The 26,964-nt window shown below is 41.1% G+C and overlaps 1 protein-coding gene across 4 annotated transcripts in view; it reads left to right on the top strand.

Moving 5' to 3' along the window:
- Elmo1 (engulfment and cell motility 1) overlaps positions 1-26,964 on the top strand; it is a 526,201-nt gene that overhangs the window by 103,177 nt on the left and 396,060 nt on the right. For all 4 annotated transcript variants that reach the window (XM_051194660.1, XM_051194662.1, XM_051194659.1 and 1 more), the window contains exons 3-4: positions 14,837-14,877; positions 16,204-16,276. In XM_051194660.1, the coding sequence (XP_051050617.1) occupies positions 14,837-14,877; positions 16,204-16,276 (114 nt within the window). The remainder of the gene's footprint in view (positions 1-14,836; positions 14,878-16,203; positions 16,277-26,964) is intronic.

Below are 26,964 nucleotides of genomic sequence, written 5' to 3'. Positions count from 1 at the left end.
GTGGTAACTTAGCTTCTATTTCTTAAACTTCCTTTAAAATAAAGTGACTAGGGTACTTCCTTTTATGGGTCTCTCTCACCCCCCTTTTCTGTAGTTATTCTATGGAACCTCATGAACTTAGAATATTACATGTATAGGAAAAGAAAGATAGCTAATGTATTTCTTTCCTCTGAATGCTGAGTTTACTTGGGCAAGAGTGAACCCAACATCCATTCTGCTCTTCCCTTTGAAGAATAGTTTACGTTTAGTAAACTTTCTAGGCAGGTGGAGAGGTATTCTGCTAACTCACCTCCTCCCATAGGATCATTGCTTTGGCAACTCAGGGCAGAGTTTTGGATCAACATTATTTGACTGAAACTTTGTCACTCAAATTTTTTTCATTTCTGCAATGTTTTGTATATGATATGCCTTGTGCTTCCTTTCTGAAAATAGATTAGCTAGAGATTAGTGAATGGTGGGTACACACAAACACAGATATGCACACACACATATACAAGAACACAGACATACATGCACAGACTCACATAGACACAGACAGAGGCAGTCAGAAACACACACACACACACACACACATACACACACACACACACACACTTCAGACTGAAGGACTCTGTGAACCTAGAATGATGAAGCTTGCACTTTATAAAATAAAGGCAGCATGTAAAGTAAAGGGGCATGTGACTAAGGTGATGTGTGTCCCTAGCTCTGGGGAGGAACAGGCAGTCATGGGAAGTAAAATTCCAGCTTGCTCTTCTTGTTTCTAGCAACCATCATTGCTAAATGTCTCCTCTCAGCTAATGCTGTGTCTATCATGATGACAACTTCTTCTGTCTCCCACAGTTTCTCAAAGAAACCAGAGCTGGAGAGCCTTCTTCGTAAATGGTTCAAGACTCTATCTATCTTCTTTCATTTCTGTGGCTCCTGGAACCTGTATCTTCATCCTGTATGGGCTTTGCCAGTCTTTTTATGGCCACCATTGCTTCCTTATGTCTGTCATCAAATGTCATCTTTTCCTCTTTAGAACCTTTATAAATACCACCTTTTAAAACCTGTAGCTGTATTTCTTGCTTCTTTGTCTAGTTGACATTCATTCTTCCATCTCAGATGAAGTATAAATTCCTGAGAGAGCTCATTTTCAGCTCCTCACACAAGATAGGTAAGAGGCCTTGCTACATGTATCTCTAACATCATTAAGGACTCCCCTTGCCATCCTTAAAGGCCATTGGATGATGTTTTACATTGTTCCAGAGTATGCTTTGTATCTGCACAATGTCTGGGATATGGCAGAGCACTATTCTAAGCTGTATTAGTTGAGTAAAGGAGAGAGATGATGCTAGCATTCTCTATGTTTATCCATATAGACAATGTAGTACAATTGTGGAAAGAATGGCTTTTAAGAGGAAATAATTTTCCTTGTTGTCATTAAGGATGCTAAATATGTTTATGACCACTTTATAAGGACCAGTGTGGGTCTTCCCATTATGAATGTGGGGCAAGCTTGTGGTAATGTTTGAACTTATAAAATCTTCATTGATGATGGAGTGCTTCTAATTTCTAGCTGTCAGCCCTGACCTCCTGCTATATATGTAATAAATGACTATAAATTTGTTGGGTTGTCTTTCCCTTCAGTTTTAAACATTCTTCACTCCATTGTTCATGCTACCCCTGTGCATCTTTCTCCTCTTCCTCTTCCCTTGGTAAGGGGTCACCTTATCCTTTCTGCTTAAGCTGGAACTGTGTGTCTTCCTAGAAGACTCTACCCTTAAGCCATTGTAGGAAAATTCCCCTCTACCATGATCTCTTGTTACCACACCTGTTGCCCTTGATTGTCAGGGCCGCGGAGCACAGCCCAGGAAAACTGAAAAACAGTACAATGTCAAGCACTGTCAAAGGAAGAACTTTACGTGAGAGGCACTAAGAACTACAAAAGCAAAGAAAATGGACACAAAGTAGGTGCATGTAAACCTTGAACAAGTGAGCGTGAGGAAAAACAAACCAGAAATCTTAAAAATGGAACAGTACTAATAGCGAATGAAATAAAAGGTATAGAATACCAATTATTTAAAAGAATAAGATGCACAAAGTAGGTTTTACTAAAGAGAATTGGTGAAACAGGATAAAGGTAGGGATTCTTCCAAAAGATAGCCTGGGGGGGGGGAATGAAAATTATGAATTTCAGGCTTCACTGGCTAAGTCCCAACTTATGATCAATAGCCAGTTCTATTAATCCAGAGAATGAATGCGTGGAAGAGAGGCAGTGCTTATAGAAACTCTACCTAATATTTTATCACTTTGTAGTTGAAGGAAATTTGACCATTAGAAGATAGGTTTTTGTGTGACTGTATGAGTCAAGACTTTCCTATGTGGAACTCCAGGGACATAGTTCTGTGTCCAGGAGATGGTAAACCAAAAGGCATAAGCAGGGAGTTGACATGGTGCTTTGTGCTGTCAGATGGCCCCAAGTTGAGAATTGTTTGGTTAATTAGAAAATGGAATGAGATTAGCTAGGCTGCTCCTGTAACGACCCAGAGAAGAAATTATTATGTCACTACCCAGTAACAGGGAAGGTAGAATCAAGAGTGATGTCTCCCAGAGTGGTGGCAGTACCATTGCTGTGTCCCTCATGGCTTCTGTTCCTCCCTCTGCAATCTGTGCCTCAGGTTGGGCATTGTTCAGTGACCACCTCTTTCAAGATGGCCTTGGATTTTTACTGACTTCTCAGCCTCCAGCAAAATCCATTCCATTTTGAGAATACATGCCCAATTATGCTACTTTCTTTTCCAAAAACCTGTGATGCAACAAGCTTTCAGGAGTTTCTGTATATGACCCAGATGGTTTCTGCTTCCAGCTTGCTTTTTTAACCTCTTGGGTTCTTGTGATGGTGTCACCTCTTCCACACTCATCATAGGAGTCCCTTTAACTATTCCTTTTCATTTATTGTATCTTCAGGCAGACATGCCTGTGGAGCTTCACATGGTACCTGCTGCTACTTTCTCCCCTCTGTCTATAGTCAGAATAAAGAGTAAGGTTTCCGGTGTCCCCTCAGTGTAAACTGACAGATTTGGGACCCGATACTACAGTGTGAAGGATAGGGAAGATGTAATATTCATTGCAGGTCTGTATTTTGGTGAGCTAGAAATAGAAAAATGCAAGTTGAAAAATCGAGAGTATGTAGGTAATAGTTGAATTTGAGCAGCCTGAGACAAGGGAGGACCTCATGGAAGCTGGCTTGGATGTGCTGATTTGGGTATTAAAAACAAGGAGAGCTGGAATGGAGAAGTCGATGTTAAAAGTGCCATAGTTAATATCAAGTTTACCATGATTTCTGTGGATAATGTGTGAGGGAGGTTCATCTACTAGTCTCATGGACATGCTAAAAGGCCATCAATTAAGTGACATCTGTCACTAAGAATTAGCACTGAGGTACCCAGAGTCACAGTGTCCTTCCATTCTGATGGTATCACCTATGCTACGTGGTATTGACCATTTTATGTACACAGCCTCATACAGTTTTTTCAGTATAGTAGTAGGCTTAGTAATACCCTCTTATATGAATATGTGATCAACCAGCAGCCACTGTTGCTATATATTACAAGACTGGTCAAGTGAGGACAGTCAGTAAAAGCTTGCATTAATGCTTTGCTGAAGATACAGAAATACGTTAGGGTTTCCCTGAAAAGCCTGCTTTAATATTCTTCAAGCCTGAATTTCTGCCTCAGATTTCACCCTCACATTAATGGAACATTTATTTCATATTAAGAAGCCCAAATTCTCTCTAATGCCTGCTGGTAGATATCTCAACAAACTCATTACAGTTAAGGGAGGGTAAATTGGCATAGTGTGTCCACTCACAAACATGTTGACTAGTTGTATAGTGAATGAGAGACCAGTCAGAGGGCAGAAAAGCTTTAGGAATGTGAACTTGCTTCTTAAAATTGTCTTCACCATCAGTTTACTCCTGTGTTCGTTTGACTGACATAGTGCTAGGTACTTTTATGTCAACTTGGCACAGCTAAAATCATCTAAGAGGAGGGAATCAATTGGAAAATGCTTCTGGGCTGAAGAGATAGCTCAGAGGTTAAGTAAGGGTACTGGCTGCTCTTCCAGAGGTCCTGAGTTCAATTCCCAGCAACCACATAGTGGCTCACAACCATCTGTAATGAGATATGATGCCTTCTTCTGGTGTGTAGGCATGTATGTAGTCAGAGTACTGTATACATAATAAATAAATAAATCTTAAGTACTATATACATAATAAATAAATAAATCTTAAAAAAACAAAAGAAAGAAAAGAAAACACTTCTGTAAGACAAGGCTGTAAGTAAGCCTGCAGGGTATTTTCTTAATTTGTGATTGATGTGGGAGGGCCCACCCCATTGTGGTTGGTACTACCCTTGGGCTGGGGGGTCCTGGGTTCTATAAGAAAGCAGGCTGAGCAAGCCTTGGGGAGCAAATGAGTAAGCAGCACCCCTCCATAGCCTTTGCATCAGCTCCTATCTCCAGGTCACTGCCCTGCTTGAGTTCCTGTCCTGACTTCCTTTGATGATGAACTGTGATTTGGAAGTATAAGTGATAAACCCTTTCCTCCTCAACTTGCTTTGGTCATGGTGTTTTGTTACAGCAATAGAAACCCTAACTAAGAAAAGTGCCTTCTTACTTCCATTTTCTTTGCAGTTGACAACTTTTTCCTACTCCCATGCATAAACTGAATTTGGATCCTAACTTTGCATTAAGGACTTATTCACAGGAAGTCACCTAGGTCAGTCACTTCCCATCTCTCAGGGTGGACAGTCACACTTAGTCTTTCCAACTTCTTATTTTCAAACTGTACACATAAATATGGTTAATCTTCTGTATTTGAGCTTGATACAGGTAGGTAGATTATTTGACATGGAGATCACAAGACCTGAATCACAGTGTGAATCATTCATTTGCATATAGGAACTGGCATTGATGGTAAGGGCAGGACAGAGCCTAGGCTGGTGTCACTTTGAAGTACTTCTTGGAAGGCTTGATGTTGATTGAGGAAAGTTGAGAAAGAGATAGGAAGTAGGAAATTGGTTCTTGTTGTGAAAGACATAAATTTAGGGGATATTGATAATGAAAACATTGAACAGTTGGAAGGAGACACTGGAGGTCAAGAGCTTTTGTGTTGCGATTCAGTTTTCTTCAAAATTGGAGTTTCTTTTTTTATCTTGGAGGAAAAACCATTTCTACAGAATGTGTCAGAGTCTCTAGAAGAGATAACTGTTTATCTTTAGCCCACTAATGCATTGAAGTGCTAATTATTTATGTCTTTGCTTATCTTCATTGCCCAGTGATTTTTTTTTGTGTGTGGCACAAATATTGTACTTTATGTTCATTAAAAGTATTTGATTAGTTCATGAAACTTGAAACAAGTCCTTTTTAATAAATGCTTTTTGAAGTGAATCATTTGTCAAGGACCATGAGGCATGATTTGTCATCTTCCAGGTTCTCATATTAATCTTGGGAGGCTGCTGTGATCTCCTCTGTCATTTCTTATAATTACTGAAATATTGTTTCAATGATTCACATTGCAACTGTTGTCACAATGCTTATTTTTCAAGAAGTAGCTAAATTTGCCTCTTGGAAGTGTGGTTTTTGTTATCATCTTTCAGGTTAGTTCAGGTACCATTAGGAAAACAGGGAATGTATAAACCACTCTGAGAGCACATCCCTTTTCTCCATACTGACCCTGCAGCTCCATATTGTGGAGCAGTCATAAGATCTTTGGAGGACAATAAAGCTTACAGTAACTGGTGTCATTTGACCCTGTGTCAAGGAACTAGATGGGTCATGGTACATTAAAGTTTCTCCAGGTCATATTGTGCAAGTTGCAGTCAACATGCCAGTGCTTTCTCTGTGGTACCCTGACATTTGGAAGCTGGGTTTCTTTTCTTTCTGGGCCAACATTACGCATAACTGCTGTGCAGAATCTGTTCACTGAGTTTCCATCTATAAAGCAAAGGAAAATCCCCAGCACTGTGCAGTACCACTTCAAAGGGTCAGAATAAAGCCACTGTCAGATATTTCTAAAGCGCTGCAGAAAGAACCAAGAATTTAGGAGTAAAAACTTGAGATCTTTGTGGAAAGTAGTTTTCCAATTAAAGGGTTGTAAGTTAATGGCTGTATAGGAAAAATCAGTGATTGATGGGGACTAGAGGTTGCTTTGTCTTCTGGCTGTGTCCCTTCTCAGTTACTTGTCAGAGACCATAGACAAAGAGAAATGAAAACTCTTCAGGGTTCATAAATTGCATACTGTGTGAAGGGAAGCCTGTACATCTGGGCACTGCCAGAGGGTCACAGAGACAGCTATCCTCAAAGCAAATAGAGACTTGGTCAAATACACAAGCATTCTTTTAAGAATGGAGATCATCACAGGCTAGAGTCCCTTCATAGCAAGAGGAAGGATTGGATATTTAGGAAGTTATGTAATTTCTGTAACCAGAGGTTATTATTATTATTATTATTATTATTTTTAAGTATCTGTGAATGTCTAAACAGGGAGATCACCTTGAATGAACCTATTTGTTGATGACACATCTTGCTATGGACCACATGCTGTCCCAAGGATCTTGGAACATTGTCTCATTTTTTGTGACTGCTGTGTGCAAAGGACAGCTTTTAAGCCTGTTTTTGGAAGTGTAGTAAGGTACCTAACTTTACCAAACCAGAAACTGCCAAAGCTGGGTGCAGCCCCAAAGTCTTTCCCAGAAGTTCTCAGAAGGTTCTAGTGAGGAGAAGGTCGGGAGAACTAGGCAGCGATCATCATCCCAAAGGATTTTCAGGGGTCCTTTCACTTAATCGCATCCCTTGAGCATGTTTTTCTGTCTCCTAAAAATATTCCTAGTGGATATTGATGGAGTCTAAAGTGTGGCCATCAGAGTGGAGAACTGTAGCCCTCAATGCCTTGTGCTGACTGTACATCAGCTGGGCTGCTACTGGCTGCAGCAGGCACGTGGCGAGGTAGAAACGTAAACAGCAATAGATTGGAGAGCTCGAAGATGAAAAAGGGGGTGCGTAAAGTCCCCAAGCCAGGATCTTTGGCCAGCAGTCAGGAACAGGTGGTTGAGTAGCCAGGAGTGGCTAGAATCACCAATGCTGAACCAGGAAGGACTCTGATGAGGAATAACAGCTGAGGGGTCTCCTGGGAAATAGCATCCTGGCAGGCTGGCTCCTAAATAAACAGCCCTCAGCAGGTCTCTCATGCCTTAAAGGGATATATGCCCTGAGTTGAGTTGACAGAGTGTCTCACCACCACCACTTTGAGAACAGGCAGACAGAAAGAGAAAGCTTGTTTTGTAAGGAGAAAGGTTCCATTTTAAGGGGTAGCAGGACAGCTCTGTAGATTCACTGATCTGTACAGGGGTTCCATTTGGGACCATACTACAGAAGAAGCATTAGAGAAGGAGATGAGGATCTGAAACATGTGCTACTACATTTTGCTAGAGGAAGTAGAGGAGGTGGAGAGGTAAAGGAGTGGGAGAAGCAGCGCACAGGTATCAAGAGCTATGTCAGAGATGTAGGCTAGAAATGAGCTGCTAGAAAATGAGACATTCCCAGCATCCTAGCCGATTTCATGAAAAATAGATAAGAATCTTTTTCATGGGGAATCTTCTTTCTGGACTTAGATCAATTAAATGAAATGAGCGAACTCTCTTAGAGAATAAGAGGTAAAATGAGGAGAGTAAGTCAATTAGAGGAAGGGTAAGTTTTACCGGTGCCATAACTCAGAGGCAGAACACTTGTCTAGCATGTGCTAGGGCCTAGGAACAATTCCAAACACACAGGGAGAAGGTAAATAAGTTCCCAAGAAGAAAGAGAAAGCCAAGTCATTAAATATATGTATATTTTGTATATGATGTCCTGCTAATCAGGTTCATATGGAAATATGGCGTTCATTTAACAGATGACTATGTGTTACAAATAGAAAGGTTGGCTCACTGTGGCTAAAAGAAAAGGAGAAAAGATTGTGGCTCACAGCCTTTGTGCATGCAGAAATGTGGTCATGGTCTGGTACTCCAGGTTCTGAAATGAAAGCCTGCTTTCTGACCTCAATGCGCTGTGTAGTTGAGGAAGGTACTTTTAACTTTTAAACCAAAAAAGCTTCAGAAATTTAGCCTTATGAGTTATTATATCTATTATAAAACCATACTTAAGCAGTTGAAATAATTTATTTTCAACATTTGAATCCAAATGATTTTAAATAAAGGTAAAAAAAACCCTGAGTTTTGAGGGTTCTTTTTGGGGGGGGTGGGAGTGGGGGTTGGCTTTATCTTTTAGACATAATAGTAGGCAGACTTTCTCTGTGTCCTAGCTGTCAACCCTGTCCCGCCAGCTGCCTCCCAAACAACCGTATAGAGACTTAGTATTGCTTATAAATGCTTCACTGATAGCTTAGGCTTGTTTTTTAGTTAGCTCTTATAACTTACATTAACCCCCATTTCTTATCTAAGTTTTACCACATGGATCATGGTTTGTTACCTCATTTTCCACACGTGCTGTTATCTCTGTGTCTAGCTTGTGGCTCCTCTGACTCCACCCTTCTTCTTCCCCACATTTTCTCTGCCTGCAAATTCCTTTTTAGCTATCAACCAATCAGTTTTTTATTAACAACAAGAGCAATACATATTTACAGTATACAAAGAGTTTTCCACACCTATTTTTTTTGGGGTGGTCTTTCAATGATTTTCCTACTTAGCTTTAATTGAAAACAACACAGCCTATAGTCAACCAAAAGGAAAGCCTCAAGTGAGTAATTGCTTAGGTTGGATTGTCCTATGGGCATGCTTGTGTTGATTTTTTTTTGATTTGTAGTTGATATGGGAGTGCACATCTTGGTGGCACCATGCCTAGCCAGATGACCCTGGACTACAGAAGAAATCAAGTTCATGGATATGTGAACCAGGCAGCAAGTACCATTCCTTCATGGTTCCTGCCTCCAGGGTTCTTTCTTGAGTTCCTGTCCTTACTTCCATCAATGACAGGCTGAGACGTGGAAGTGTGAGCTAAAAATCCTTTCCTTCTCAAGTTGATTTTGGTCATAGTGTTTTATCAGAGCAACGGGAAGGAAACTAGGACACTGAGTGAAAGGAGAAATATTCAGTGAATCTTAGAAAGCTATGGCTAGATGTGTTGCTTAGGTAGCTGTTCTCCCGATCTTGAAGATCTGGACAAAGACAGAAACTACTTGTAGAACACCTTAGACAAGTGTTATCTAGCTAAGTCATTGGTAAAGATGGTGATTGGCTTAGAACTCACTCGTCAGCCAGCTAGCTCATGCCAAACTCAAAGGTTTATACAGGAAGTGAAAAAAAACTATGATGCCAGCCAGCCCTGGGCTTCCCAGTTTGGTATCTTAGTCTGACTTGAGAGTAGATTGTTTTGTTTTTTGGATACTTCTTACTGATGGTGCTGGCCTGTGGTCTGTATGTCTTTTATTATCTGCAGATTTGTCCTCATCAGCTGGTTGGCTCCAAGCCATGCATTGTATTTCCTCTGAGACCAAATATGAACAGAGTAGTAACAACTTTTGTGTATCTGAGAGCTTATGGCCAACAGCTGCTAAGAGCCACCCAGTAGTAGAGCATGTTGTTAAAGTGGGAATCCAGCCCATTATCCCTGTCTCTCCTTTAAAATAGTTTGCTTCTTGCTTATGTTTGTTAATTCATTTCTTAATTATTTGACTAGTAATTTTGGAAGTGAACTCAGGATGTTGGGTTTTAAAGAACAGTCAGTTTTATGGATTTCCAGTTAATATAAACATTGAGTCTCTCTATCAGCACCTACATTCTACGATACTTACACTGAGGGTCGAGAATGGGGGATGTCACAGGTGAACTAAGACACTTTGTTCTCAAGAGAGAAGAAGAAGAAGCAATATACAAAGTGCTCAGGAGTGAGTCATTTTTGTTCCGGGTGAAGAGAGAGAATAATTATGTCATTCTGGCAAAATCAGGGACATGTACTTTGAGAAGGTGTCTTTGACATGGATGATAAATAATTTGTAAGATCTCAGTTGTTAGAGGTAGAGCAAAGAAAAGGGCGGGGGGCCTTTTCAGTAGAGAACATGACAAAGTGCAAATGTGGATCTAGCCTACTTATTTTACTCATCCACAAAATGTAGAAGTGTGGGTCATTTGTATAGAGTAGCCTTCCTTGGCAGCAGACTCTGGAAGGCCTTGTAAGTCAACCTTAGGGATTCATATCATAGGTGATAGTGGTTCCCAGAAATCTGTGCAAGATGTTAGAAGAGACACACGAGTGAGGAAAAAGTTTAATTTTGTTTATTATGGTTGACATGGAGATTAGACAAAAAGACTAATAATGTGAAGACTTAACTTTCAGGCATCTGGGAATGACACCCAAGAACAAATGTGGTAGATATAACTCAGAAAGAGGTTGAGACGATGATAAAGATGCCATAGGATGTGCTATCTTGTTTGTGTTACAGGAGGTGAAAGTAGGGCAAGTTATTGAAATTGTTCCTGGAAGACGTGCCATAATAAGTGCACGGAGTGTAGGAATTAATAGACAATATGTCTGATTTCACTCCGTGGTCCCGCATTTGACTGTACATTTATGGAAGCAGTTACTAATTAAGGGTTGAAGCTTCTTGCTCTAGAGAAGCAGAACTCAGAATGCCAGGGTGGCAGGGGCCATTGGAGGCTTCATCTAAGGGTTGAGTTGGGTTGAGAAGGCAGGAGTTCTTAAGAAGAGGAGTTCGAGGAGAAGAAAGAGGAGGGGGAAGAGGTGATTAGGGTGATGTATGTGATTATCAACAGCACATACCTACAACTGGATATCAGATTTGATTGACTTGAAAAAGGGGGAGCTAATGATTTCTAAGGGTAACAGTGTTGCCACAGTAAAGATGGAGGGCCTCAGAAAGTGCTTGCCATAAAGATGGTGAGAGGTCATGGAGGGTGATATGACATAGAGAGGGTGAAGGGTCACAGTGGGTGGGGTGCCACAGTGATGGTGAAAGGTCATAGCAGATTGGGAAACAGTGAGGTGAAAGGTCATATAAGGTAGGAGCCAAAGTGAGGGTGAAAGGTCATTGTGGACTGGATTTCGTTATGAGGGTAAAGGACTATAGAGGGTGGGGTGCTAAGGTGAGGGGGAAGGAGGGTCTCAGTGGCCTGGGTACCTTAGTGAGGGCAAAGGTTCACAAAGGGCAGGGTATACAGTGAAGCTGAAGGGTCATGGCAGGTAACGTACCACAGTGAGGATGAAAGGTTACAGAAGGCAAAGTGCCATACTGAGGGGTGAAGGGTCACAGAGAGCTGGCTCTTACAGTAAGGGTTGAAGGGTCATGATGGGTATGGTGCCACAGTGAGGGAAAAAGTTCATAGGAAGGAGGTGCTCCAGCGAGAGCGCAAGGTCACAGAGGGATGGGTGTTGCAGATGTACTGAAGGACCATAGTGGGTGATGTGCCACAGTGACGAGGGTCAAGTGCCAAAGTGAGGATGAAGGGTGATAGGAGGAATTTTCACAAAGAGAGTGAATGATCACAGAGGGTTTGGTGCAACAGGGAAGAAGGATCACCACAGGGTAGGGCAGGAGGATGTGAGGGGCAGGGATACTCATTAAGATAGAGGGGCTAGGGAATGCCCCGTGATGCCTTCTTGTTCATGATCACATTGTCTGAAGTGAAGCTGACATGATCTATCTAACTGATTTTTGTGAGCATCTTTAGAAACAGAACGATGCATTTGGGATTGTTAGGTCAATGAGCTTCATGAGGGGTTGACTGATAAGAGGAGAGAAGACAAGAAGAGAATTCTGGAGCTAGGAAGCCCAAGGTAAAGGGAGGAATGAAGTATTTCTTGAGAGGATATTTGCTTCCTTGAAAGAAAGAGTATAGCACAGAAGCTCCGGGAAGGACTGGAAACAATGTCAAAGGAAGCTGACAGGAAAAGGAAGGTGAGAACTGCTATTGGTTATCAGATTAAGGTTTGATTAGAGCAGATAGCAGAAGGGTTGGAAAGTGGGCCATAGCGAGCTCCATCTTTATATAACAGCCATTTTAATTGGCTGAGATACATTTTGAACGTTCACCTTCCATTGTTCCTTACTTGCTGTGGGTGAGAGTTTTTGTTTAATCTTTCTGTATTGAGTTTGTAAGCTTTTTCAGCTTCATGGTCTTTATTCTTTTCACACATCCAACTTCAGAATGTTCCAGATATAATAGTATCCCAGACACTCTGTCTTTAAACTGAGTTTTGTATCTATGAATCACATGTGAATTAAAACTCACGTCATTGTCTGAGACCTAGATTTAGAGATTTGGCTTGGTTCAGAACAGTGGCTTTGGAACCCTTGTCCTCTTGCAGCAAGTATACCTTTTTGGCTTGATCTGCTTCTTTAGCATGATTTAAGACTGAAGCCTGGCATTGATATGTGTGTCTTGTCTTTGAGGGCACAAGAAGCAAGATCTGGGGCTATAGGACTCTGGTAGGACCCATCCTTACATCCTCATATCCTGAAGGGGTCTACCATCTGGAAATACCAAGTTGTTGTCATACTAGAAGGAGTTCTGATTGTTTGATATTCTTTGCTTTGTTTGTTTGTTTGTTTGAGATAGTTTTCCTGTGTAACCCAAGTTGATCTTGAATTTGAGATCCTCTTGCCTCTGCTTCCAGAATCTTGGAATTAGAAGTCTGTATCCACAAAAATTTTGTTTTTAAAGTTTCTTGCCATTTGGTTCTAAGAACACATTTGCTTTTCAGTCCGCAGATGCAGTCAATGGACAGGCTCTGGCAAAGGCCAAGTACTTGTGCAGTGTGTAACTTAACTATAGACCCCAGTCAATATATAAAGGTGATCAACTCAGGATGTCAAAATACCTGACTGGGCATTTCTCAAGAATTTTTGGTTTTCCTGGACATAATACTAAGTGAAATAATTCAGACTTAAAAAGCCAAGTTTTAAATTATAAGAGAACACTAAAATAATCTCAAGTTGAGAATTAAATAGTGTTTACTGGAGCCTAGATTGGGGTATTTCACAGACAGAGGATGGTTAATGGGGACCGATGCAGCTGGATAGGAGGGTAATTCTGGTAGTGAGCCCAAGGCTTTACCCATGCCAAGTACGTGATGATGTACCACTAAGCCGTGCTCTAGCCCAGGAAAAATAATCAATCTCTAATGTTTTGAAGGACAGTAGGATAACTGTTCAAAAAAAAAGTACTTGGAAAGTTAGAAATAGCAGGTAAAAATGATTTTGAGTGTTCCTAACATAAAGAAATGATGTGTGTGTAGGGAAGTTGATGTGTATGTAGCCAGTTTCCTCTTACTGTTCAGCATGTATTAAAATGCCATGCTGTTATTAAAAAATGTGTGCAGGTATCATGTCAATTCAAACACATCTAAGTAAGTAAACAAAAGGTAAACTTAAAAAAATGTCTGGTTCCATTTCCCTACCCCACAGTTGCAGGCAGAAACAGACATTGATTTGTGCCCATGGAGGGGAACATGGTGGTGGAGTTCTTTCTGCCCATCAGCCCAGTCCTTCATGGGCTACTGAAGCCTGTAGAGGGCCACAGGAGCAATGCCTAGAGGACCCCTGTAGACAGGTAGACTTTTGCTCAAGGCCAAGGATGAGCTTTGTCAGCAACAGCTGAGGGCAACTAACCTAACCATTTTAGGACTCTTTGCCTTTTTAAAGTAATTCTTATTTAGTTACAACCATTTAATTTTCATAACAGCCTTTAGGTTGGGTAGCAGTTGTCCTCATTTACAGACCAGCTAGTGATGTTTAGAAGATTAAGGTAACAACAGCTTACTCTGCAGGCTACCAGGTCTCAGCTTGCCAGTCTGAGTCAGAATTTCTGCCTGGATACTACACCATTAGCTCTGCAGAGGGTCAAGTGCACTGTATTTTTAACTGGGTGCCTTTCCAGCCCAGCTCTATTCCCTGTGTCCATTCCTTGTCTTTAGTTATTCTGGTTGGCACACGCCTCTCATCCCTCCTCCCTCCCTGACAGCCAGTGTCTGCTTGCATCTCCTCAGTGCATTCCTTCTGTATGGGGGCAGGCAGAGCACAGCTGTGGCAGTTAGGGCGAAAGGACAGCTGTGGTCAGCTGCCAGTAGAAGATGTGGCACATGGTGTCATGATCGCATTTCTCTGGTGGTTCAAGCTGTTGAGTAAGTGGCATTGACTGGGGCCACAGTTGGATGAAAAGTCTACATGCCTGCAAGAACAATGGTGGATATCCCCATATCCTATTTGTGACATGTTCTCATAAACTTTTAATGGATAGGGGCTGGAGAGATAGCTTAGTAATTAAAATTTCCCACTGTTCTTTGGGAGAATCCGAGTTTAGTTCCCCAGTACTCACATGAGGTGGTTCATAAACACTTGTAACCCTAGTTGTAAAGGGCTACAGTCACCTCTGTGTGCACATGAGCACACACACACACACACACAAACACACTCTCTAAATCTTAAAAACGATCATGAATTAAAGCTTGTTTGTATAAAACCAGAGGACTTCTTGCCTCATTCATATATAGTTTGAGGGACTCTGGGTAAACCTTGACCTTACAGGCTCCCATTTGATTTTAATAAGACAAGTTTAAATATGATGATAATTCTCAGTATAGAAGTAAGGACCATTGTGGTAATAAATAGTTAATAAATTTGATGGGACAAATAGTAGTTTGTTTACCCTGAGAAAAGTAAGAGACCCACTGACAGCTAAGAGTAGAAAATGCAAAATTTCCTTACTTAAAGTTTTTATTAGTTTTTTTTTTTTTGTTTAAAATGTTGAAATGAAACTAACTCTATTTCCTTTTTTTTTACTCCCAGAAAAAGCCACTGTCTGCAATAATAAAGGAAGTCTGTGATGGGTAAGTGTCACTCAGGGCTCCCTGGAGGCTCTCTAGTCTGTATATACTAGGCAAATAAAATATTTGCAGTGGCATGGCAGATCTTATTCCCAGCACTGTAAATAACTGTTCACCACACATATGTCCCTAACTCATCACTCAGTCTAATTGTAGGATTACCTACAATTCCTGTGTGCAGGTTCACCACATTCTACCAGTCTTAACCTTTCTTTCTCTAAGAGCAGACTGTGAAGTAGCTGGGTGTAGGCTTGCTTTTGTTTACTTTGGGAAGTCTCTCCTTTTGGCCTTCCCAGCAGGGAGTGATCTAAAAGGTTCCTAGGGTTAAGCATACACTGCATCTCAAAAACCTGAAGGGACTCATATGCCAGAGAAGGTGTGAAACCTCACATGCCATAGGGCTTTCCTACTTTTCTGCCTGAGCTGACAATCCAAGGGAAAACACATTTGAAAGTTACATGAGATGTGAGGATTGGCACAGCAGAATTGGTAAACTAGTATATTCCCGATAAATGCATAAGACCTGAAATGCTTAATTGGAGTGTTCCAATATGTGTCAAGTATACCAAGTGAGAATTTGGAATTCTTCGACACCTGAAGAATGTTAATGCTTGAAATGTAAAGTGTGTTCATTTCCTTTGTTGTTTATCTCTCTGCTCCAGTCTTTTTTAAAGTCTGAAGGGTGTTGCATTTAAAATTGTACCCACGTTACCTCTGGTGTTGGAGATGAAATGCTGAGAGTAGGTCTAGGCTTAGGCAGGCAACTGTGAGATGACTGGTGCCAGGGTAAAGATAATGGACCAATGCTGGGGCCTGGGTAGTGAGGATACACCAATGCTGGTGCCAGGGTAAAGATGATGGACCAATGCTGGGGCCTGGGTAGTGAGGATACACCAATGCTGGTGCCAGGGTAAAGATGATGGACCAATGCTGGGGCCTGGGTAGTGAGGATACACCAATGCTGGGGCCTGGGTAAAGAGGTGAGCCAATGCTGGGGTCTAGGTAGAGAGGATAGACCAATGCTGGGCTCTGGGTAGTGAGGATGGGCCAATGCTGGGCTCTGGGTAGTGGGAATACACTAATGCTGGGGCCTGAGTGATGAGGGTGGGCCAATGCTGAGATCTGGGTAATGAGGATGGGCCCATGCTGGGGCCTGGGTATTGAGGTTGGGCAATTGCTGCTTTATCTTGGGAACTTACTGCCTTGTAACAAGTACTATAGTGGCCTAATTCTAATCCTATAGAGTTTAATTCATCTTAACCCTATAAAGCTACTAAAACAGAAATCACCACTTTCATGTTTCTGATTACTTATGCTTGTATTTTAAAGGTGGTCTCTTGCCAACCATGAATATTTTGCCCTGCAGCATGCTGATAGTTCAAACTTCTACATCACAGAAAAGGTAGGCTATTGCATTATTTACTCTGGGCATTCATACTAAAGGGAAGTAGATCACTGCTATTTCTTCTGTTTAGGGCTGGTCAAAATTTTGTGTCTTTGCCCTCTGTGGCAATAGGGCCTGTAAAGCCAAAACTGCTATTATACCTTAGTATTAAAAACATACTGTTTACCACATTCAAGAGTGAAGTTCATTAATCCCAGCAATGGGGAGGCAGAGGTAAGTGGAGCTCTGTGAGTTTGAGGTCAGGCTGGTACACATGAAGAGTTCCAGGATCGCCAGGGCTACTCCAAGTAGATTTCTTAGTTTTGTTTAAAAAACCATATTCGTGTCCTTTAATTATAAATAGTTATTTATTTATTGGTGTGTGAGGGTATGGAAGTCAGAGGACAACTTTTAGGAACCAAGCTTAAGTTGTAAGGCTTGGTGACAAGTGCCTTTGCCTGTTGATCCATTCAGGAAATAGTTTAGTTATCTATCTATCTATCTATCTATCTATCTATCTATCTATCTATCTATCTATCTATCTATTATTTTACATGTCGATTCTTGTTCCCTCTCCCTCCCTCCCTCCCTCCCTCCATCCTTCTCTCTTTCTCTCTCCCTCCCTCTTACCCTCTCTGCCCCCTCACATGCACCCTGACCACCCTCCCCTTCCATCCCCCCACCCCAATTCCACATGTAGTGCAGTGCCATCCAGGTGGGGTCAGGTAAATCTATCAAGTCATTTGAAGTAGAGACTAGGACTTCTCTCCTGTTAGTTTAGTTGTCTTTTACTTCTCTTTTCTTTGGGTTTTATTTTACTTCTCTCCATTGTTTTGTTTTTGTTGAAAGTACTTACACCAATGACAAAAAATCATGTGAACTGTGACATTGTGTGGAGACCAATTATTTCATGGATCTTGGGGACTTGCTTTCTTCAAGGGTGATTTGAGCTCTGTTTAATAAGTTTGGCTAGAAGCAGAGATATGTGAGGACTACAAACAAGTCTGAAAGAAAGAAAAACAATATTTTAAAGTTCTCTTGCATGGGAGGGGAAAATTAGCATTTACTGATCTGTTGTGTGCCAGAAGCTGAACCAAGCATATTACCTCTTTTTGCTGATTTTTTTTTTTTTCAAGACTAACCTCCAATAGAAGAATATTGACTTTGGTTAAGTGCTTAGACCATCATCAAATATTGAACTCTAGAGTAAAGAGGGAACCTTAGATCTTTGTGCTTCTAGGATTTCATCTTTGGTAGTTTCTAAAGCAGTTTAACATTCCATTAAACTCTCGAGAGCACTTGCTGAAGTGTAAAGGAGCTGAACATCTTCATGGATGGATATCTTATGGGGCTGATGAAGGAGGGAAGAAACTGGTCAGCTCCTGATTCCTGGCTCCCTGGCTGGAGCTGAAACCAGTGAGTACACAGTGAAGTTGAGGAGGGAGAGTTGGGTGACCTCACGTTCTAAAATATGGTAGACCTCACTTGTCCTAGTCAGCAGTTTGTGGGGTGACTTTAGGATTCCGTCATGATTCAGATGGTTGGAGGTGGAAACAGTGCTTGCTGTTCCTATAGGCAGTGGCCCTCTGGCTATCAGGAGTGGTGTAGTTAGAGGCCTGGAAATGCCTCCAGAAATTACCTTTTCTTCCCAGAAGATTGGGATTTTCAGAGTGATAAAGTTTTCTGTTCACTTTCCTGGATGCAGATGAAGAGGTAGCAGTTCAATAGCTTTCCTGGCAGGTGTTGGTTGCTTTTAAGTATACCTTTGTCTTCAAGTCAGTCCATAAACAGTTTTCCATTTGATTATTTTCTCAACATTATTATTATTATTATTATTATTATTATTATTATTTTTACTTTTGCTACACCTATATAATTTTCACATTGTTCTTTAAGAAAAGTTAAATGTTGGCAGCTAACACTGTGGTTTCATTTATCAGCCATGGACAGTAAAATCGATTCAGATGGTTGCAAAGCTTAAATGAGAATAGAACAGAGTAGCTCAGACTTATATTCTGTGGGTTTTGTTTGTTTTGTTTTGTGTTGTGTGTGTGTGTGTGTGTGTGTGTGTGTGTATTCTCATATACCTACATATTGACCATATAGAATAAACTGATTCTTTAACCTGTGTTGTGATAAGCAAGCCAGTTGGTCAAAAAGGGTCCTGCCTTTGATTGATGAATGTTGACTCGTGTCCATCAGTGGCTGTCATGCTCCTTTATCAAAGAAAGGCCCTAAGTCTAATCATCTCAGAGGGAGATTGAACCTTTCACAAGGGCAGGTTTTCAACACCAGAGACTGAACTGGTGTGCTTTGGAGAGGTCCTGGAAGTTTCCATTTAAGGAATTTTCTAGGGAATGCTGGTGTAGAATAACGAGTCATTTCTCAAAGAAGAAAGAGCCCCTGTGCTTCAAGGATAGACAGGTCTCTTTTCTAAAGAGACTGACCTACATCCATGGGTCATAGTGCACTCTGACCCAAACTTGTTCCAAGGTTAAATTGAGAAGTGTATGTTTGTACTACTATTTCTTAGATGATTTTTAAATTGAGAAGTATATGTTTGTACTACCATTTCTTAGATGATTTTTAGAAATTACTATCAATAGCATCATTTAGCATTGTTTCATCTTTTTTGAGCTAAAATTCATATACACTCAGAAATTCCAAACTGCTAAGAATAGGGGAACAATCATATTTTGAGACATTGAAATCATTTTTGGAAGGGAATCTTGTTTGCCTAAGAAATTCTTACTGTTGGGTTTCAAAGGGATTGCCTGTGTGTGTCTGCCATCAGTTCCTTAGCACTCAGTCCAGAGATTAGCCTTTTATTGAGAGTTTAGAGAGTGAGAAAACTCATCCTCCCAGTCATAGTCCTTTGTTTGTAAATAACATGTCATCTTCTCTTCCAGCTGTATGTGCTTATGCAAGGCACAGAAATGGACATGCACAGTGTAGGACAGACACCACAGTGTATCTTGACCCCTAGGGGTCAAACCTGGGTCACACTCAATCTGCATCTCAGTTGTCTCTGAAATTTGTTGTCTCTGAAAATAGGGACCCTTTCCTATTCTTAAAATAGCGTAGTTAGCATCCTCTTCTTACTTACAGCCCAGTGAGTTGTTAGGTAATGTCTGTGTCACCATGGTAACCAGTGACTAATTTTTGAAGCTTGTACATGCCATTAGTTTCTGACTTTCTCTTGCTATGAAATGGCTTACCTCTCCCTGACAAAAATCACCTGTAATTTAAAAGGGGAAATATTCTTTAGCCCTGGCACAACATGGGAATGCATGAGGGGATTGAGGGATGTTTGAATTTCTCTTCAAAGACCCTCGAGAAGGACCCCTCCTCTTCCTACTTTTCTCATGTTATCTGAACCCATTGTCTAAAATAGTTCTCATTTACTTATTGGGCCATGGGGACAATGTCAAGTTAAGGAGCATTTTGTAGAAGTATAGTATGAAAAGTTGTAGGGAACATTCAAAAGAATTTATTTGCAAGTTCAAATTCTGGCTCAGTAACATAAATTTCAGGATGGATGAGTGGTTTGTGTGTTTGTGTGTGTGTGTGTGTGTGTGTGTGTGTGTGTGTGTGTGTGTGCATGCACACATGTCTGGCTATGTTTCAGTGAAATTTCTCTTTTGGGTAAGAATGGTAGTGAGAGAGTGCTCATTTGTTTTTAGACATCACTCCCATCATAGTCTCATGAGGTAAGTATCTTCATCTTAATGGGCAAGTGAGACTATGGGATATTATAGACAATTTGTGTAGGCTACACACACCAGAAGTCACCATGCCCAGGCTGGCTCTGGTAGCTCTGCTTCCAGAGATGTGGCAATCCCTCCTTTCTGCTGCCTGGGCTCCTGTGTGTTGATGATACCATTTCATTGCTGGCATCTGGCTGGCCATCTTGATCCTGATTGCCTCAGGAGTCACAGGACAAGGGCACCACCATTACCATTGTCAGTGTGTGACTTCTTATCCTGGTGTATTATGAGAATTTACATCAGGTGTACCTACCATGAACTCACTGAAGAGTTATAAATCCCCTTACCTACCTTTGTTATAGATTATGTGACTCTCAGGGATAAGTACTGTGGTTGTACTAATGTCATCTTTTCTTTTTAAGGGAAATGAGAAAATTGCCTTGTTCTCTTTAACTCTAAGTATGCAGAAAGGGTGAACCCCTCCAAACTACAGACATGAGGAAACATGAGGGATGTACTTTTTGTAACTAAGGTTGTCACATATTTGCAGAATGGTACTTGGCTCCTCTCTGCTTAAGACCAACTCGATTGTGTATGACGTAGAGAGATGGATCAGCAAATATTCAATAAATCCTTTATCTTGTAATTAGAGATGTGATGAGCTTCATGCAGGCGCTGCCTGCAAAGTTGCTCCTGGCGCCTCTGGGAGAAGTAGGGTTGTTTGGGGGACACCTGTGTTCTGTTGTCCCCTTCTCCTAAGTGCTCTGGTTTCTCAGCTCTTGTTCCGGAATTCCTGACAGATATCATTGTGTGACTTCTGGGACCAGGCATCCTGTCCTAGGAGGTTACTGTTCAGATTCCATTGTCAGGCCTTGGTCATAAATCATCAGGGTAAAACCAGTATCCAGAAAGCCCCAAAGCTCAGTGACAAGTAGAGAGGAGAGCCTGTGTGGGAGTCAGTGACAGCTATGGAGAGCCAAGCTTCCTGTCCTGATTTCCATCTTGGGTTTCTTTTTCCTGATTTTCACCCTTGTCACAGGACTTGTGGAGGCCAGTCAGCCCTGCCCCTGACTGAAACTGCTGTGTACTGATCTTTGTGACTGACAGGTAAAGAAACTTCTCAAAGACAGCCATCAAATTGAGCAAGCCCTAGACCAATCTGGTTATAAATTTCCTAGCCCAGCAAGGATTCTTTTGATAACGAGTTCCTGTTGCTTCCTCAGCAAATATCACACCTCAGCCAGGTGTGAACAGAGAACATTCACACCTACAGAGTTGGCCAGCTTCTCTAAGCCCACCTTTTAGCATAAGCAAATGAAGATGAAGCCTCCTGGACCCCACTTTGTGCTGATCCTTCAGCCCTTATGAGTTTCTTAGTCTAGCTATTTCTCTCCCTGGCCTCATCTTCCCTTCTGACACTCCAGGCTGGTTTATCTTCAGCAAAGCATAATGTGCTGCTGAATTCTTTGCTTGCATTGTGACCAAACCAGACATTTGTTAACAGTGCTTATAGAAGGTGAGTTAGTTACGTGCATATTTGTTCAAAGCCTTTGTCAAGCATGGGACTCTTGTGGACAGGCTGCCTGCCTTGGGCTCTTTGCTCATATCTAGAGTGGCTAGATAAAATTGCCACGCTGGGAGGAAAGAGACACACATGAATGCATTCAATAAGAGGATCATGGCAAGTTCCCTGTGCATGTCCCGCACTGTGCTCAGCTTTGGTCCAGCCTTCTTACTCCACACAGACAGACATTCACTCATATCACTCGATTAAAATGACATTAAGTGCCACAGAGGAAATAAAGTTTTCAAAAAATGACATTTAGGTGAAGGTCTAAAAACAGAAGATTCAGAGATACAGACAGCCCAGATTAGTAGCTGGGTGTGAACTCTTGGAACTTGGGAGGTCATTGTAAGATGAAGCCAGCCTGATCTACATAATGAGATCCTGTTTCAGCTAAACAAAGCCAAACCCAATCAAATAATAAAACCACACAAACAAAACAGGCCCATATTATTTACTTGTAAAGAGCAGGAAGAAAGAGCCAAGGCTGGGGTGGGCCAATTATGGCTGGACAGTTTTGCACAAGCCACAACTGTTCAGGCCTTTTAAGGGTGTTTTAAGACTTTCAGCTTTATTTTCAAACTGTATGAAAGCCCTGGAGTAATTTTAAGATGGACTTGACCACAGATGTTTGGGCTGTTATTACTCTGATTGATTGCACTGGAAGCCTAAGTCAGTCTATGGTAGAAAGTATGAGAAAAAAAAGTTCATTGTGGATAAGAAGGGAAATCAAGGTTGGGTGGAAATATTCATAGAGACTGACAGAAATGCTAGATTCAATTCTTGAGTTCAAGGCAAAAAAAAATGGAACCAGATAACAGAGGTGAAATATCTTCTTTCATCAGGGTGTGGTGGCGTATGCCTTTAATTCCAGCACTCAGGAGGAAGAGGCAGGAGGCGCTTTGAGTTTGAAGTAGGCCTGATCTACATGGAGAGCTCCAGACTGGCTAGGGCTACATAGTGAGACCTTGCTGCTGCTACTTCTTCTTTTTTTAAGTAATGAAGAAATATCTGCCTTCATAAAGTTTACTGTTCATCACCTCTTTGGCAACTTATTAATGTTTATAATTAACACCCTATACTTGAATCAAAGTGCTCTTTCTCTTCTCAATAAGTTAATTTTCATAGCCAGATAAAATATCAGTGTTTACTTCCCTGACTAATATACAACTTAAACTCATTGCTTAGAATTTACTTTGGATATAGGTATTCTTAATTTCGAAAACATATTTTTCTAACTTTCATTGGGAAAAAATGGAAAAAAATATGTATGCAATATTTTCCCAAAGATCAATATGCAGAATAGAGGAAGGAGGAATTTTTTTCCTTAGATTTGACAGCTTAGTGTGTGCTAGGTTGAGCAGGATAATTAAGACACAGTATTTGTCCCCCGTTGGAGGTTTCCACCTAGAGATAGATTAGTTGACATCATCTGACGATTGAAAAGCCTCGTGTCTGAGTAGATTATTATGGATATAATTTGAATCATGTAGGTTTATAATTGAACCATTGTAATTTTGTGTCTTACTAAAACACTGTTGTGCCTGTTCATTTCTCTATTGTTACTATGGATCTATAGTTCACATATCCTAAAATACAACTGTCTTAGTTGTTTATCTCTTGTGACAAGACATCATACTAAGACAACTTATAGGGCAAAAGAGTTTATTCGGGACTCACAGTTTCAGAGGATGAGTCCATGACCATCATGATAGGGAACATGGCAGGCATTGATTGCATTGGAGCAGTGGCTGAGGGCCTGTATCTCATCCACAGGCACCAGACAGAAAGAGGGGAAAAGAAGGAGGGAGGGGAGGAGAGAAGGAGGAAGAGAGAGAGAGAGAGAGAGAGAGAGAGAGAGAGAGAGAGAGAGAGAACAAGAGAGAGAGAGGGTAAGAACATGTGCATGGTAACTGGGAGTGACATGGGCTTTTGAAACTTCAAAGCCTATCCTCAGTGACACACTTCCTCCAAGAAGGCCACGCCTCCCAATAGTTCTAACCACTAGGGATCAAGCACTCAAATGTACGAGCCTATGGGGGCCATTCTCATTCAGATGACCTCAATAAGTGGACAATGCAGTAGTTTTTCTGTTGTGCTTTATCTTCTTTTGGGTAGCAAAGCTATGATGTTCCTATGCAGGGCATTTCCATCTTCTAAATCAGTAGCTCTCAGACTTAAAGGCAGAGAGATTCACTTCCAGCAGCCCATAATGAAGACACTGGCACTTCTAACTAGCGCAGATTTACCTGAGGTAGTGCTATGCCATGGTGGATGGAAGCGTAGAGTCTGAATCCAAGGATACAGAAGATATCGGTGAATCACCAGCTTCTCCACACTCTGAAGTTTCCCGAAAGGAAGACATTGACCCTGACTTAAAGTATTGCTGACATCCTTCCCCCACTCTACATCCTATTTTTAATTAAATAAAGGGAAAGTCACATGTGACACACTTTCCACAACCATGGAACATTTGGATACAACAGTTTACTGGAGTCAGCTACTGGGAATGGAGGTTGGAGCAGCCACAGGAAAAGCCTTTGGAAGCAAATCCTCTTGTAAGCTGTTTGCAACATGGGAACCATAAGCCAAGAATTGGCCTGTCAGCCCTACTGCAACCCCTACATTTTAAATTTCTCTAATTGGAAATCCCAAAGATTGTTAGTATTAATATTTACTTTAAGAGCATATTGGATTTTTCTCCCAGTTCAATAGTTGAAGATCAAAGGCAGGGGTTAAATCAAGGGTGAAAAGCTAGTTACAGAACATATGTCTAGTACTTGGTTCTGGAAAGATGATTGCAGTAGAATAGAACTACTACTGTTGGGTTCCCTCTGCTGTCTCTGAATCCATCATACATGACATATAAAACCCTTTCGCCCTTCTTCTCTCCCTCTGCGCCCCCCCCCCCCGCCCCGTCTTCAGATTGTCCTGACTATACAGCCCTGGCACTGGTCTGGAGCCAGCCAATGACTTTGTTGTCAGTGGCAACCCACCTTTATTCTGGTGCCTTTGCTCTTAGTGACTCAAACTAAATTGGCAGTAAACATTCTGAAGTCACTAAAACATTTTTGGGTGGTTTTGGAACTTTGTAATTACAGTTTGAGCATTGGATAGAAGCTCTCATTTTGAATTACTCAGTGTTTTTCCTTTAGTGAGGACTTGGAAACGCGATGAAGAAAAAAGACAGTCTAAGTTGAATCACATAAATGAGAGGGGGTGTGATCGAGAAGTACAGAGATGCCATCAGCATTACTCAGATAGCAGTGGGTTTTATGACATGTTATTTAAGTTTACCACTGACTCGTGGATATGGGCTATAACAGGATGATTACATAGATGGAAGCCTTGTTTGCCTGGATCCTGTGGCTTATGTTTGGTAAGATATGGCTGCTTCTAGAATTACAGGCAAAGATAAATGCCAGAGGTCATGATGATTCCATGTTCTCCAGTTCGGCTATTAAACCAATGAATAGATCGACTGATTTGCAGAAACATTTAACTGTGTAGTTGTCAGATGCAGAATGAAGGATGCATGGACTTCTTCCAAAGATAGAATTCCTTCCTGACTTCCTCCAAAGACAGGTTTCTCCCTGACAGCAAATGATCCTGGATATACCACCCCACTCTTTCCAAACCCAAACTGGGAGAAGTGAGACACATAAACTCATTATTGTAGCCATCACTTCCATGCATGGCCCTGTGTCTCTTATCATATGTCCAAAAGCCCAGGGTCTTATGGAAAAGCTTCTAAGCGCAACTCTGCTTGACTTTTTATGTTAGTAACAGAAAATTGATTTTTAAGTAGGTATTAGATTTTCTTCCTCAGTGTGGGTATGGAAGCCCAGTGTGTTTGCATATGTGTTTGTGAGTGGCTTTATTTTGTTTTTGGTGTGTGGGTGTATTGTGTAGAGGAAATTAAAAATTCATGCAGCATTAAGTGTTTTGTTCCCTAAAGTGACCCTTTTTTGTTTTAAGTTTATTAACTTGCTTTATATTTTTAAAATACTTACTAGAACATGTCAAAAGGAATGTATGATTACTAATGGTTGAATTTAACAGTTGGAAAACCGTTTCATTATTTCTTGCTCTCTAAGATCAAAAGCCAAAGCTAGATGCTCTCAATTTGTGTTAGCCTAGTGCTTAGGACTCTGCTCAATAGAAAAGTGAGAGAAGAACAGATATCTGTCACTGTCAGAAGCCAGTAATCTGAGGTCGGATGTAAGAGACAGGCTTGGACAAGAACATAAGGAAAAAAAAAAAAAAAAAAAAAAAGAGGAAAGGCAGTTAGGTCAGGAGCCTATGAGGAGAGCAGAGGAAGGAGATTTTTGTAAGTACCATGAAAATCAGTGTGCCTGCAATGTTATGGAGGTGGTATATAAGCCTCTAGGTTGCTATTCTTTCCACCATGGCTAGTTATATAATAATTATTATATGGTCAGATATAATAATTATTGTATATTGTCCTGTTCTTTCCTGATTTCCATTGTTCTAGTTATCTATTGCTGCCTTCAAAACCAACCAACCAAACAAACAAAACAAAACTTTCCTGGTAGTAGTGATTGGTTATACTCACTAAGGTTTCTGTTCAGGAATTTGGATGTGACAAAGGAGACCCAATGGTTCTTCATTATTTTGTGCCTGGGCCACAGATTGAGAAATATATGCTGGAATTCTTTAGAAATATATTTATTCATGCTTACCTCCTAGGCTATAATGACTCAAAAGACTAGCCTCAGAGGGAATTGTAAACTGAGGTCTCCTCTCCCCTCTGCCCTGTAGCGTTTCTAAGTAGCCTGGGCTTCCTCCTGGCTTTATGGCAGTGTTCTCAGGGGCTGCTATTTTAGACAGAGACTGGCTTCTTGTGGCATAGCCTCAGAGATCCTTTAGTCACTGTCACTGTATTCTGTGGGCCTAAGCACGCATGGCCTGTCCCGATTCAAGGGACAAGATCAAGACTATTGTTGCCCATGGCAGGCATGGTAAAGAACCTAGAGCGCTTGCTGAAAAAGCTTCCTACCATCCTTGAAAAGTTACCAGGTAGACATCTTTTTTCCAGAGGTTCTCCAAGAAAAACTGGCTTCTACTTTTGATAGATTTCAACTGCTTGTACACAGATAAACAAAAGAAGAAAATGATTTCATAAGAATGTATAGCAGCAGTGAACCACATTTCCATGTAGATGACAGACACTCAAGAAAAGATCCTTGGTTCTGGAGTGATGGCAGAGCAGTTAAGAGCACTCACTGCTCTTGCAAAGAACCTGGGTTTGATTCCTAGCACCCACATGACAGTTCACAACCACCTGAACTCCAATTCCAAGTGATCTCATGTCTTCTTATGGCCTCCTGGGGCACCAGGCATGCATGTGATACACATTCAGACCAAAAAAAATCCATATATATATATATATATTTATATATATATATATATGA

This window comes from Phodopus roborovskii, unplaced genomic scaffold (assembly GCF_943737965.1).
Source record: "Phodopus roborovskii unplaced genomic scaffold, PHOROB, whole genome shotgun sequence".
Taxonomy (NCBI): domain Eukaryota; kingdom Metazoa; phylum Chordata; class Mammalia; order Rodentia; family Cricetidae; genus Phodopus; species Phodopus roborovskii.
Note: the sequence above shows the minus strand (reverse complement) of the source record. Positions and strands in the feature narration are given on the sequence as shown.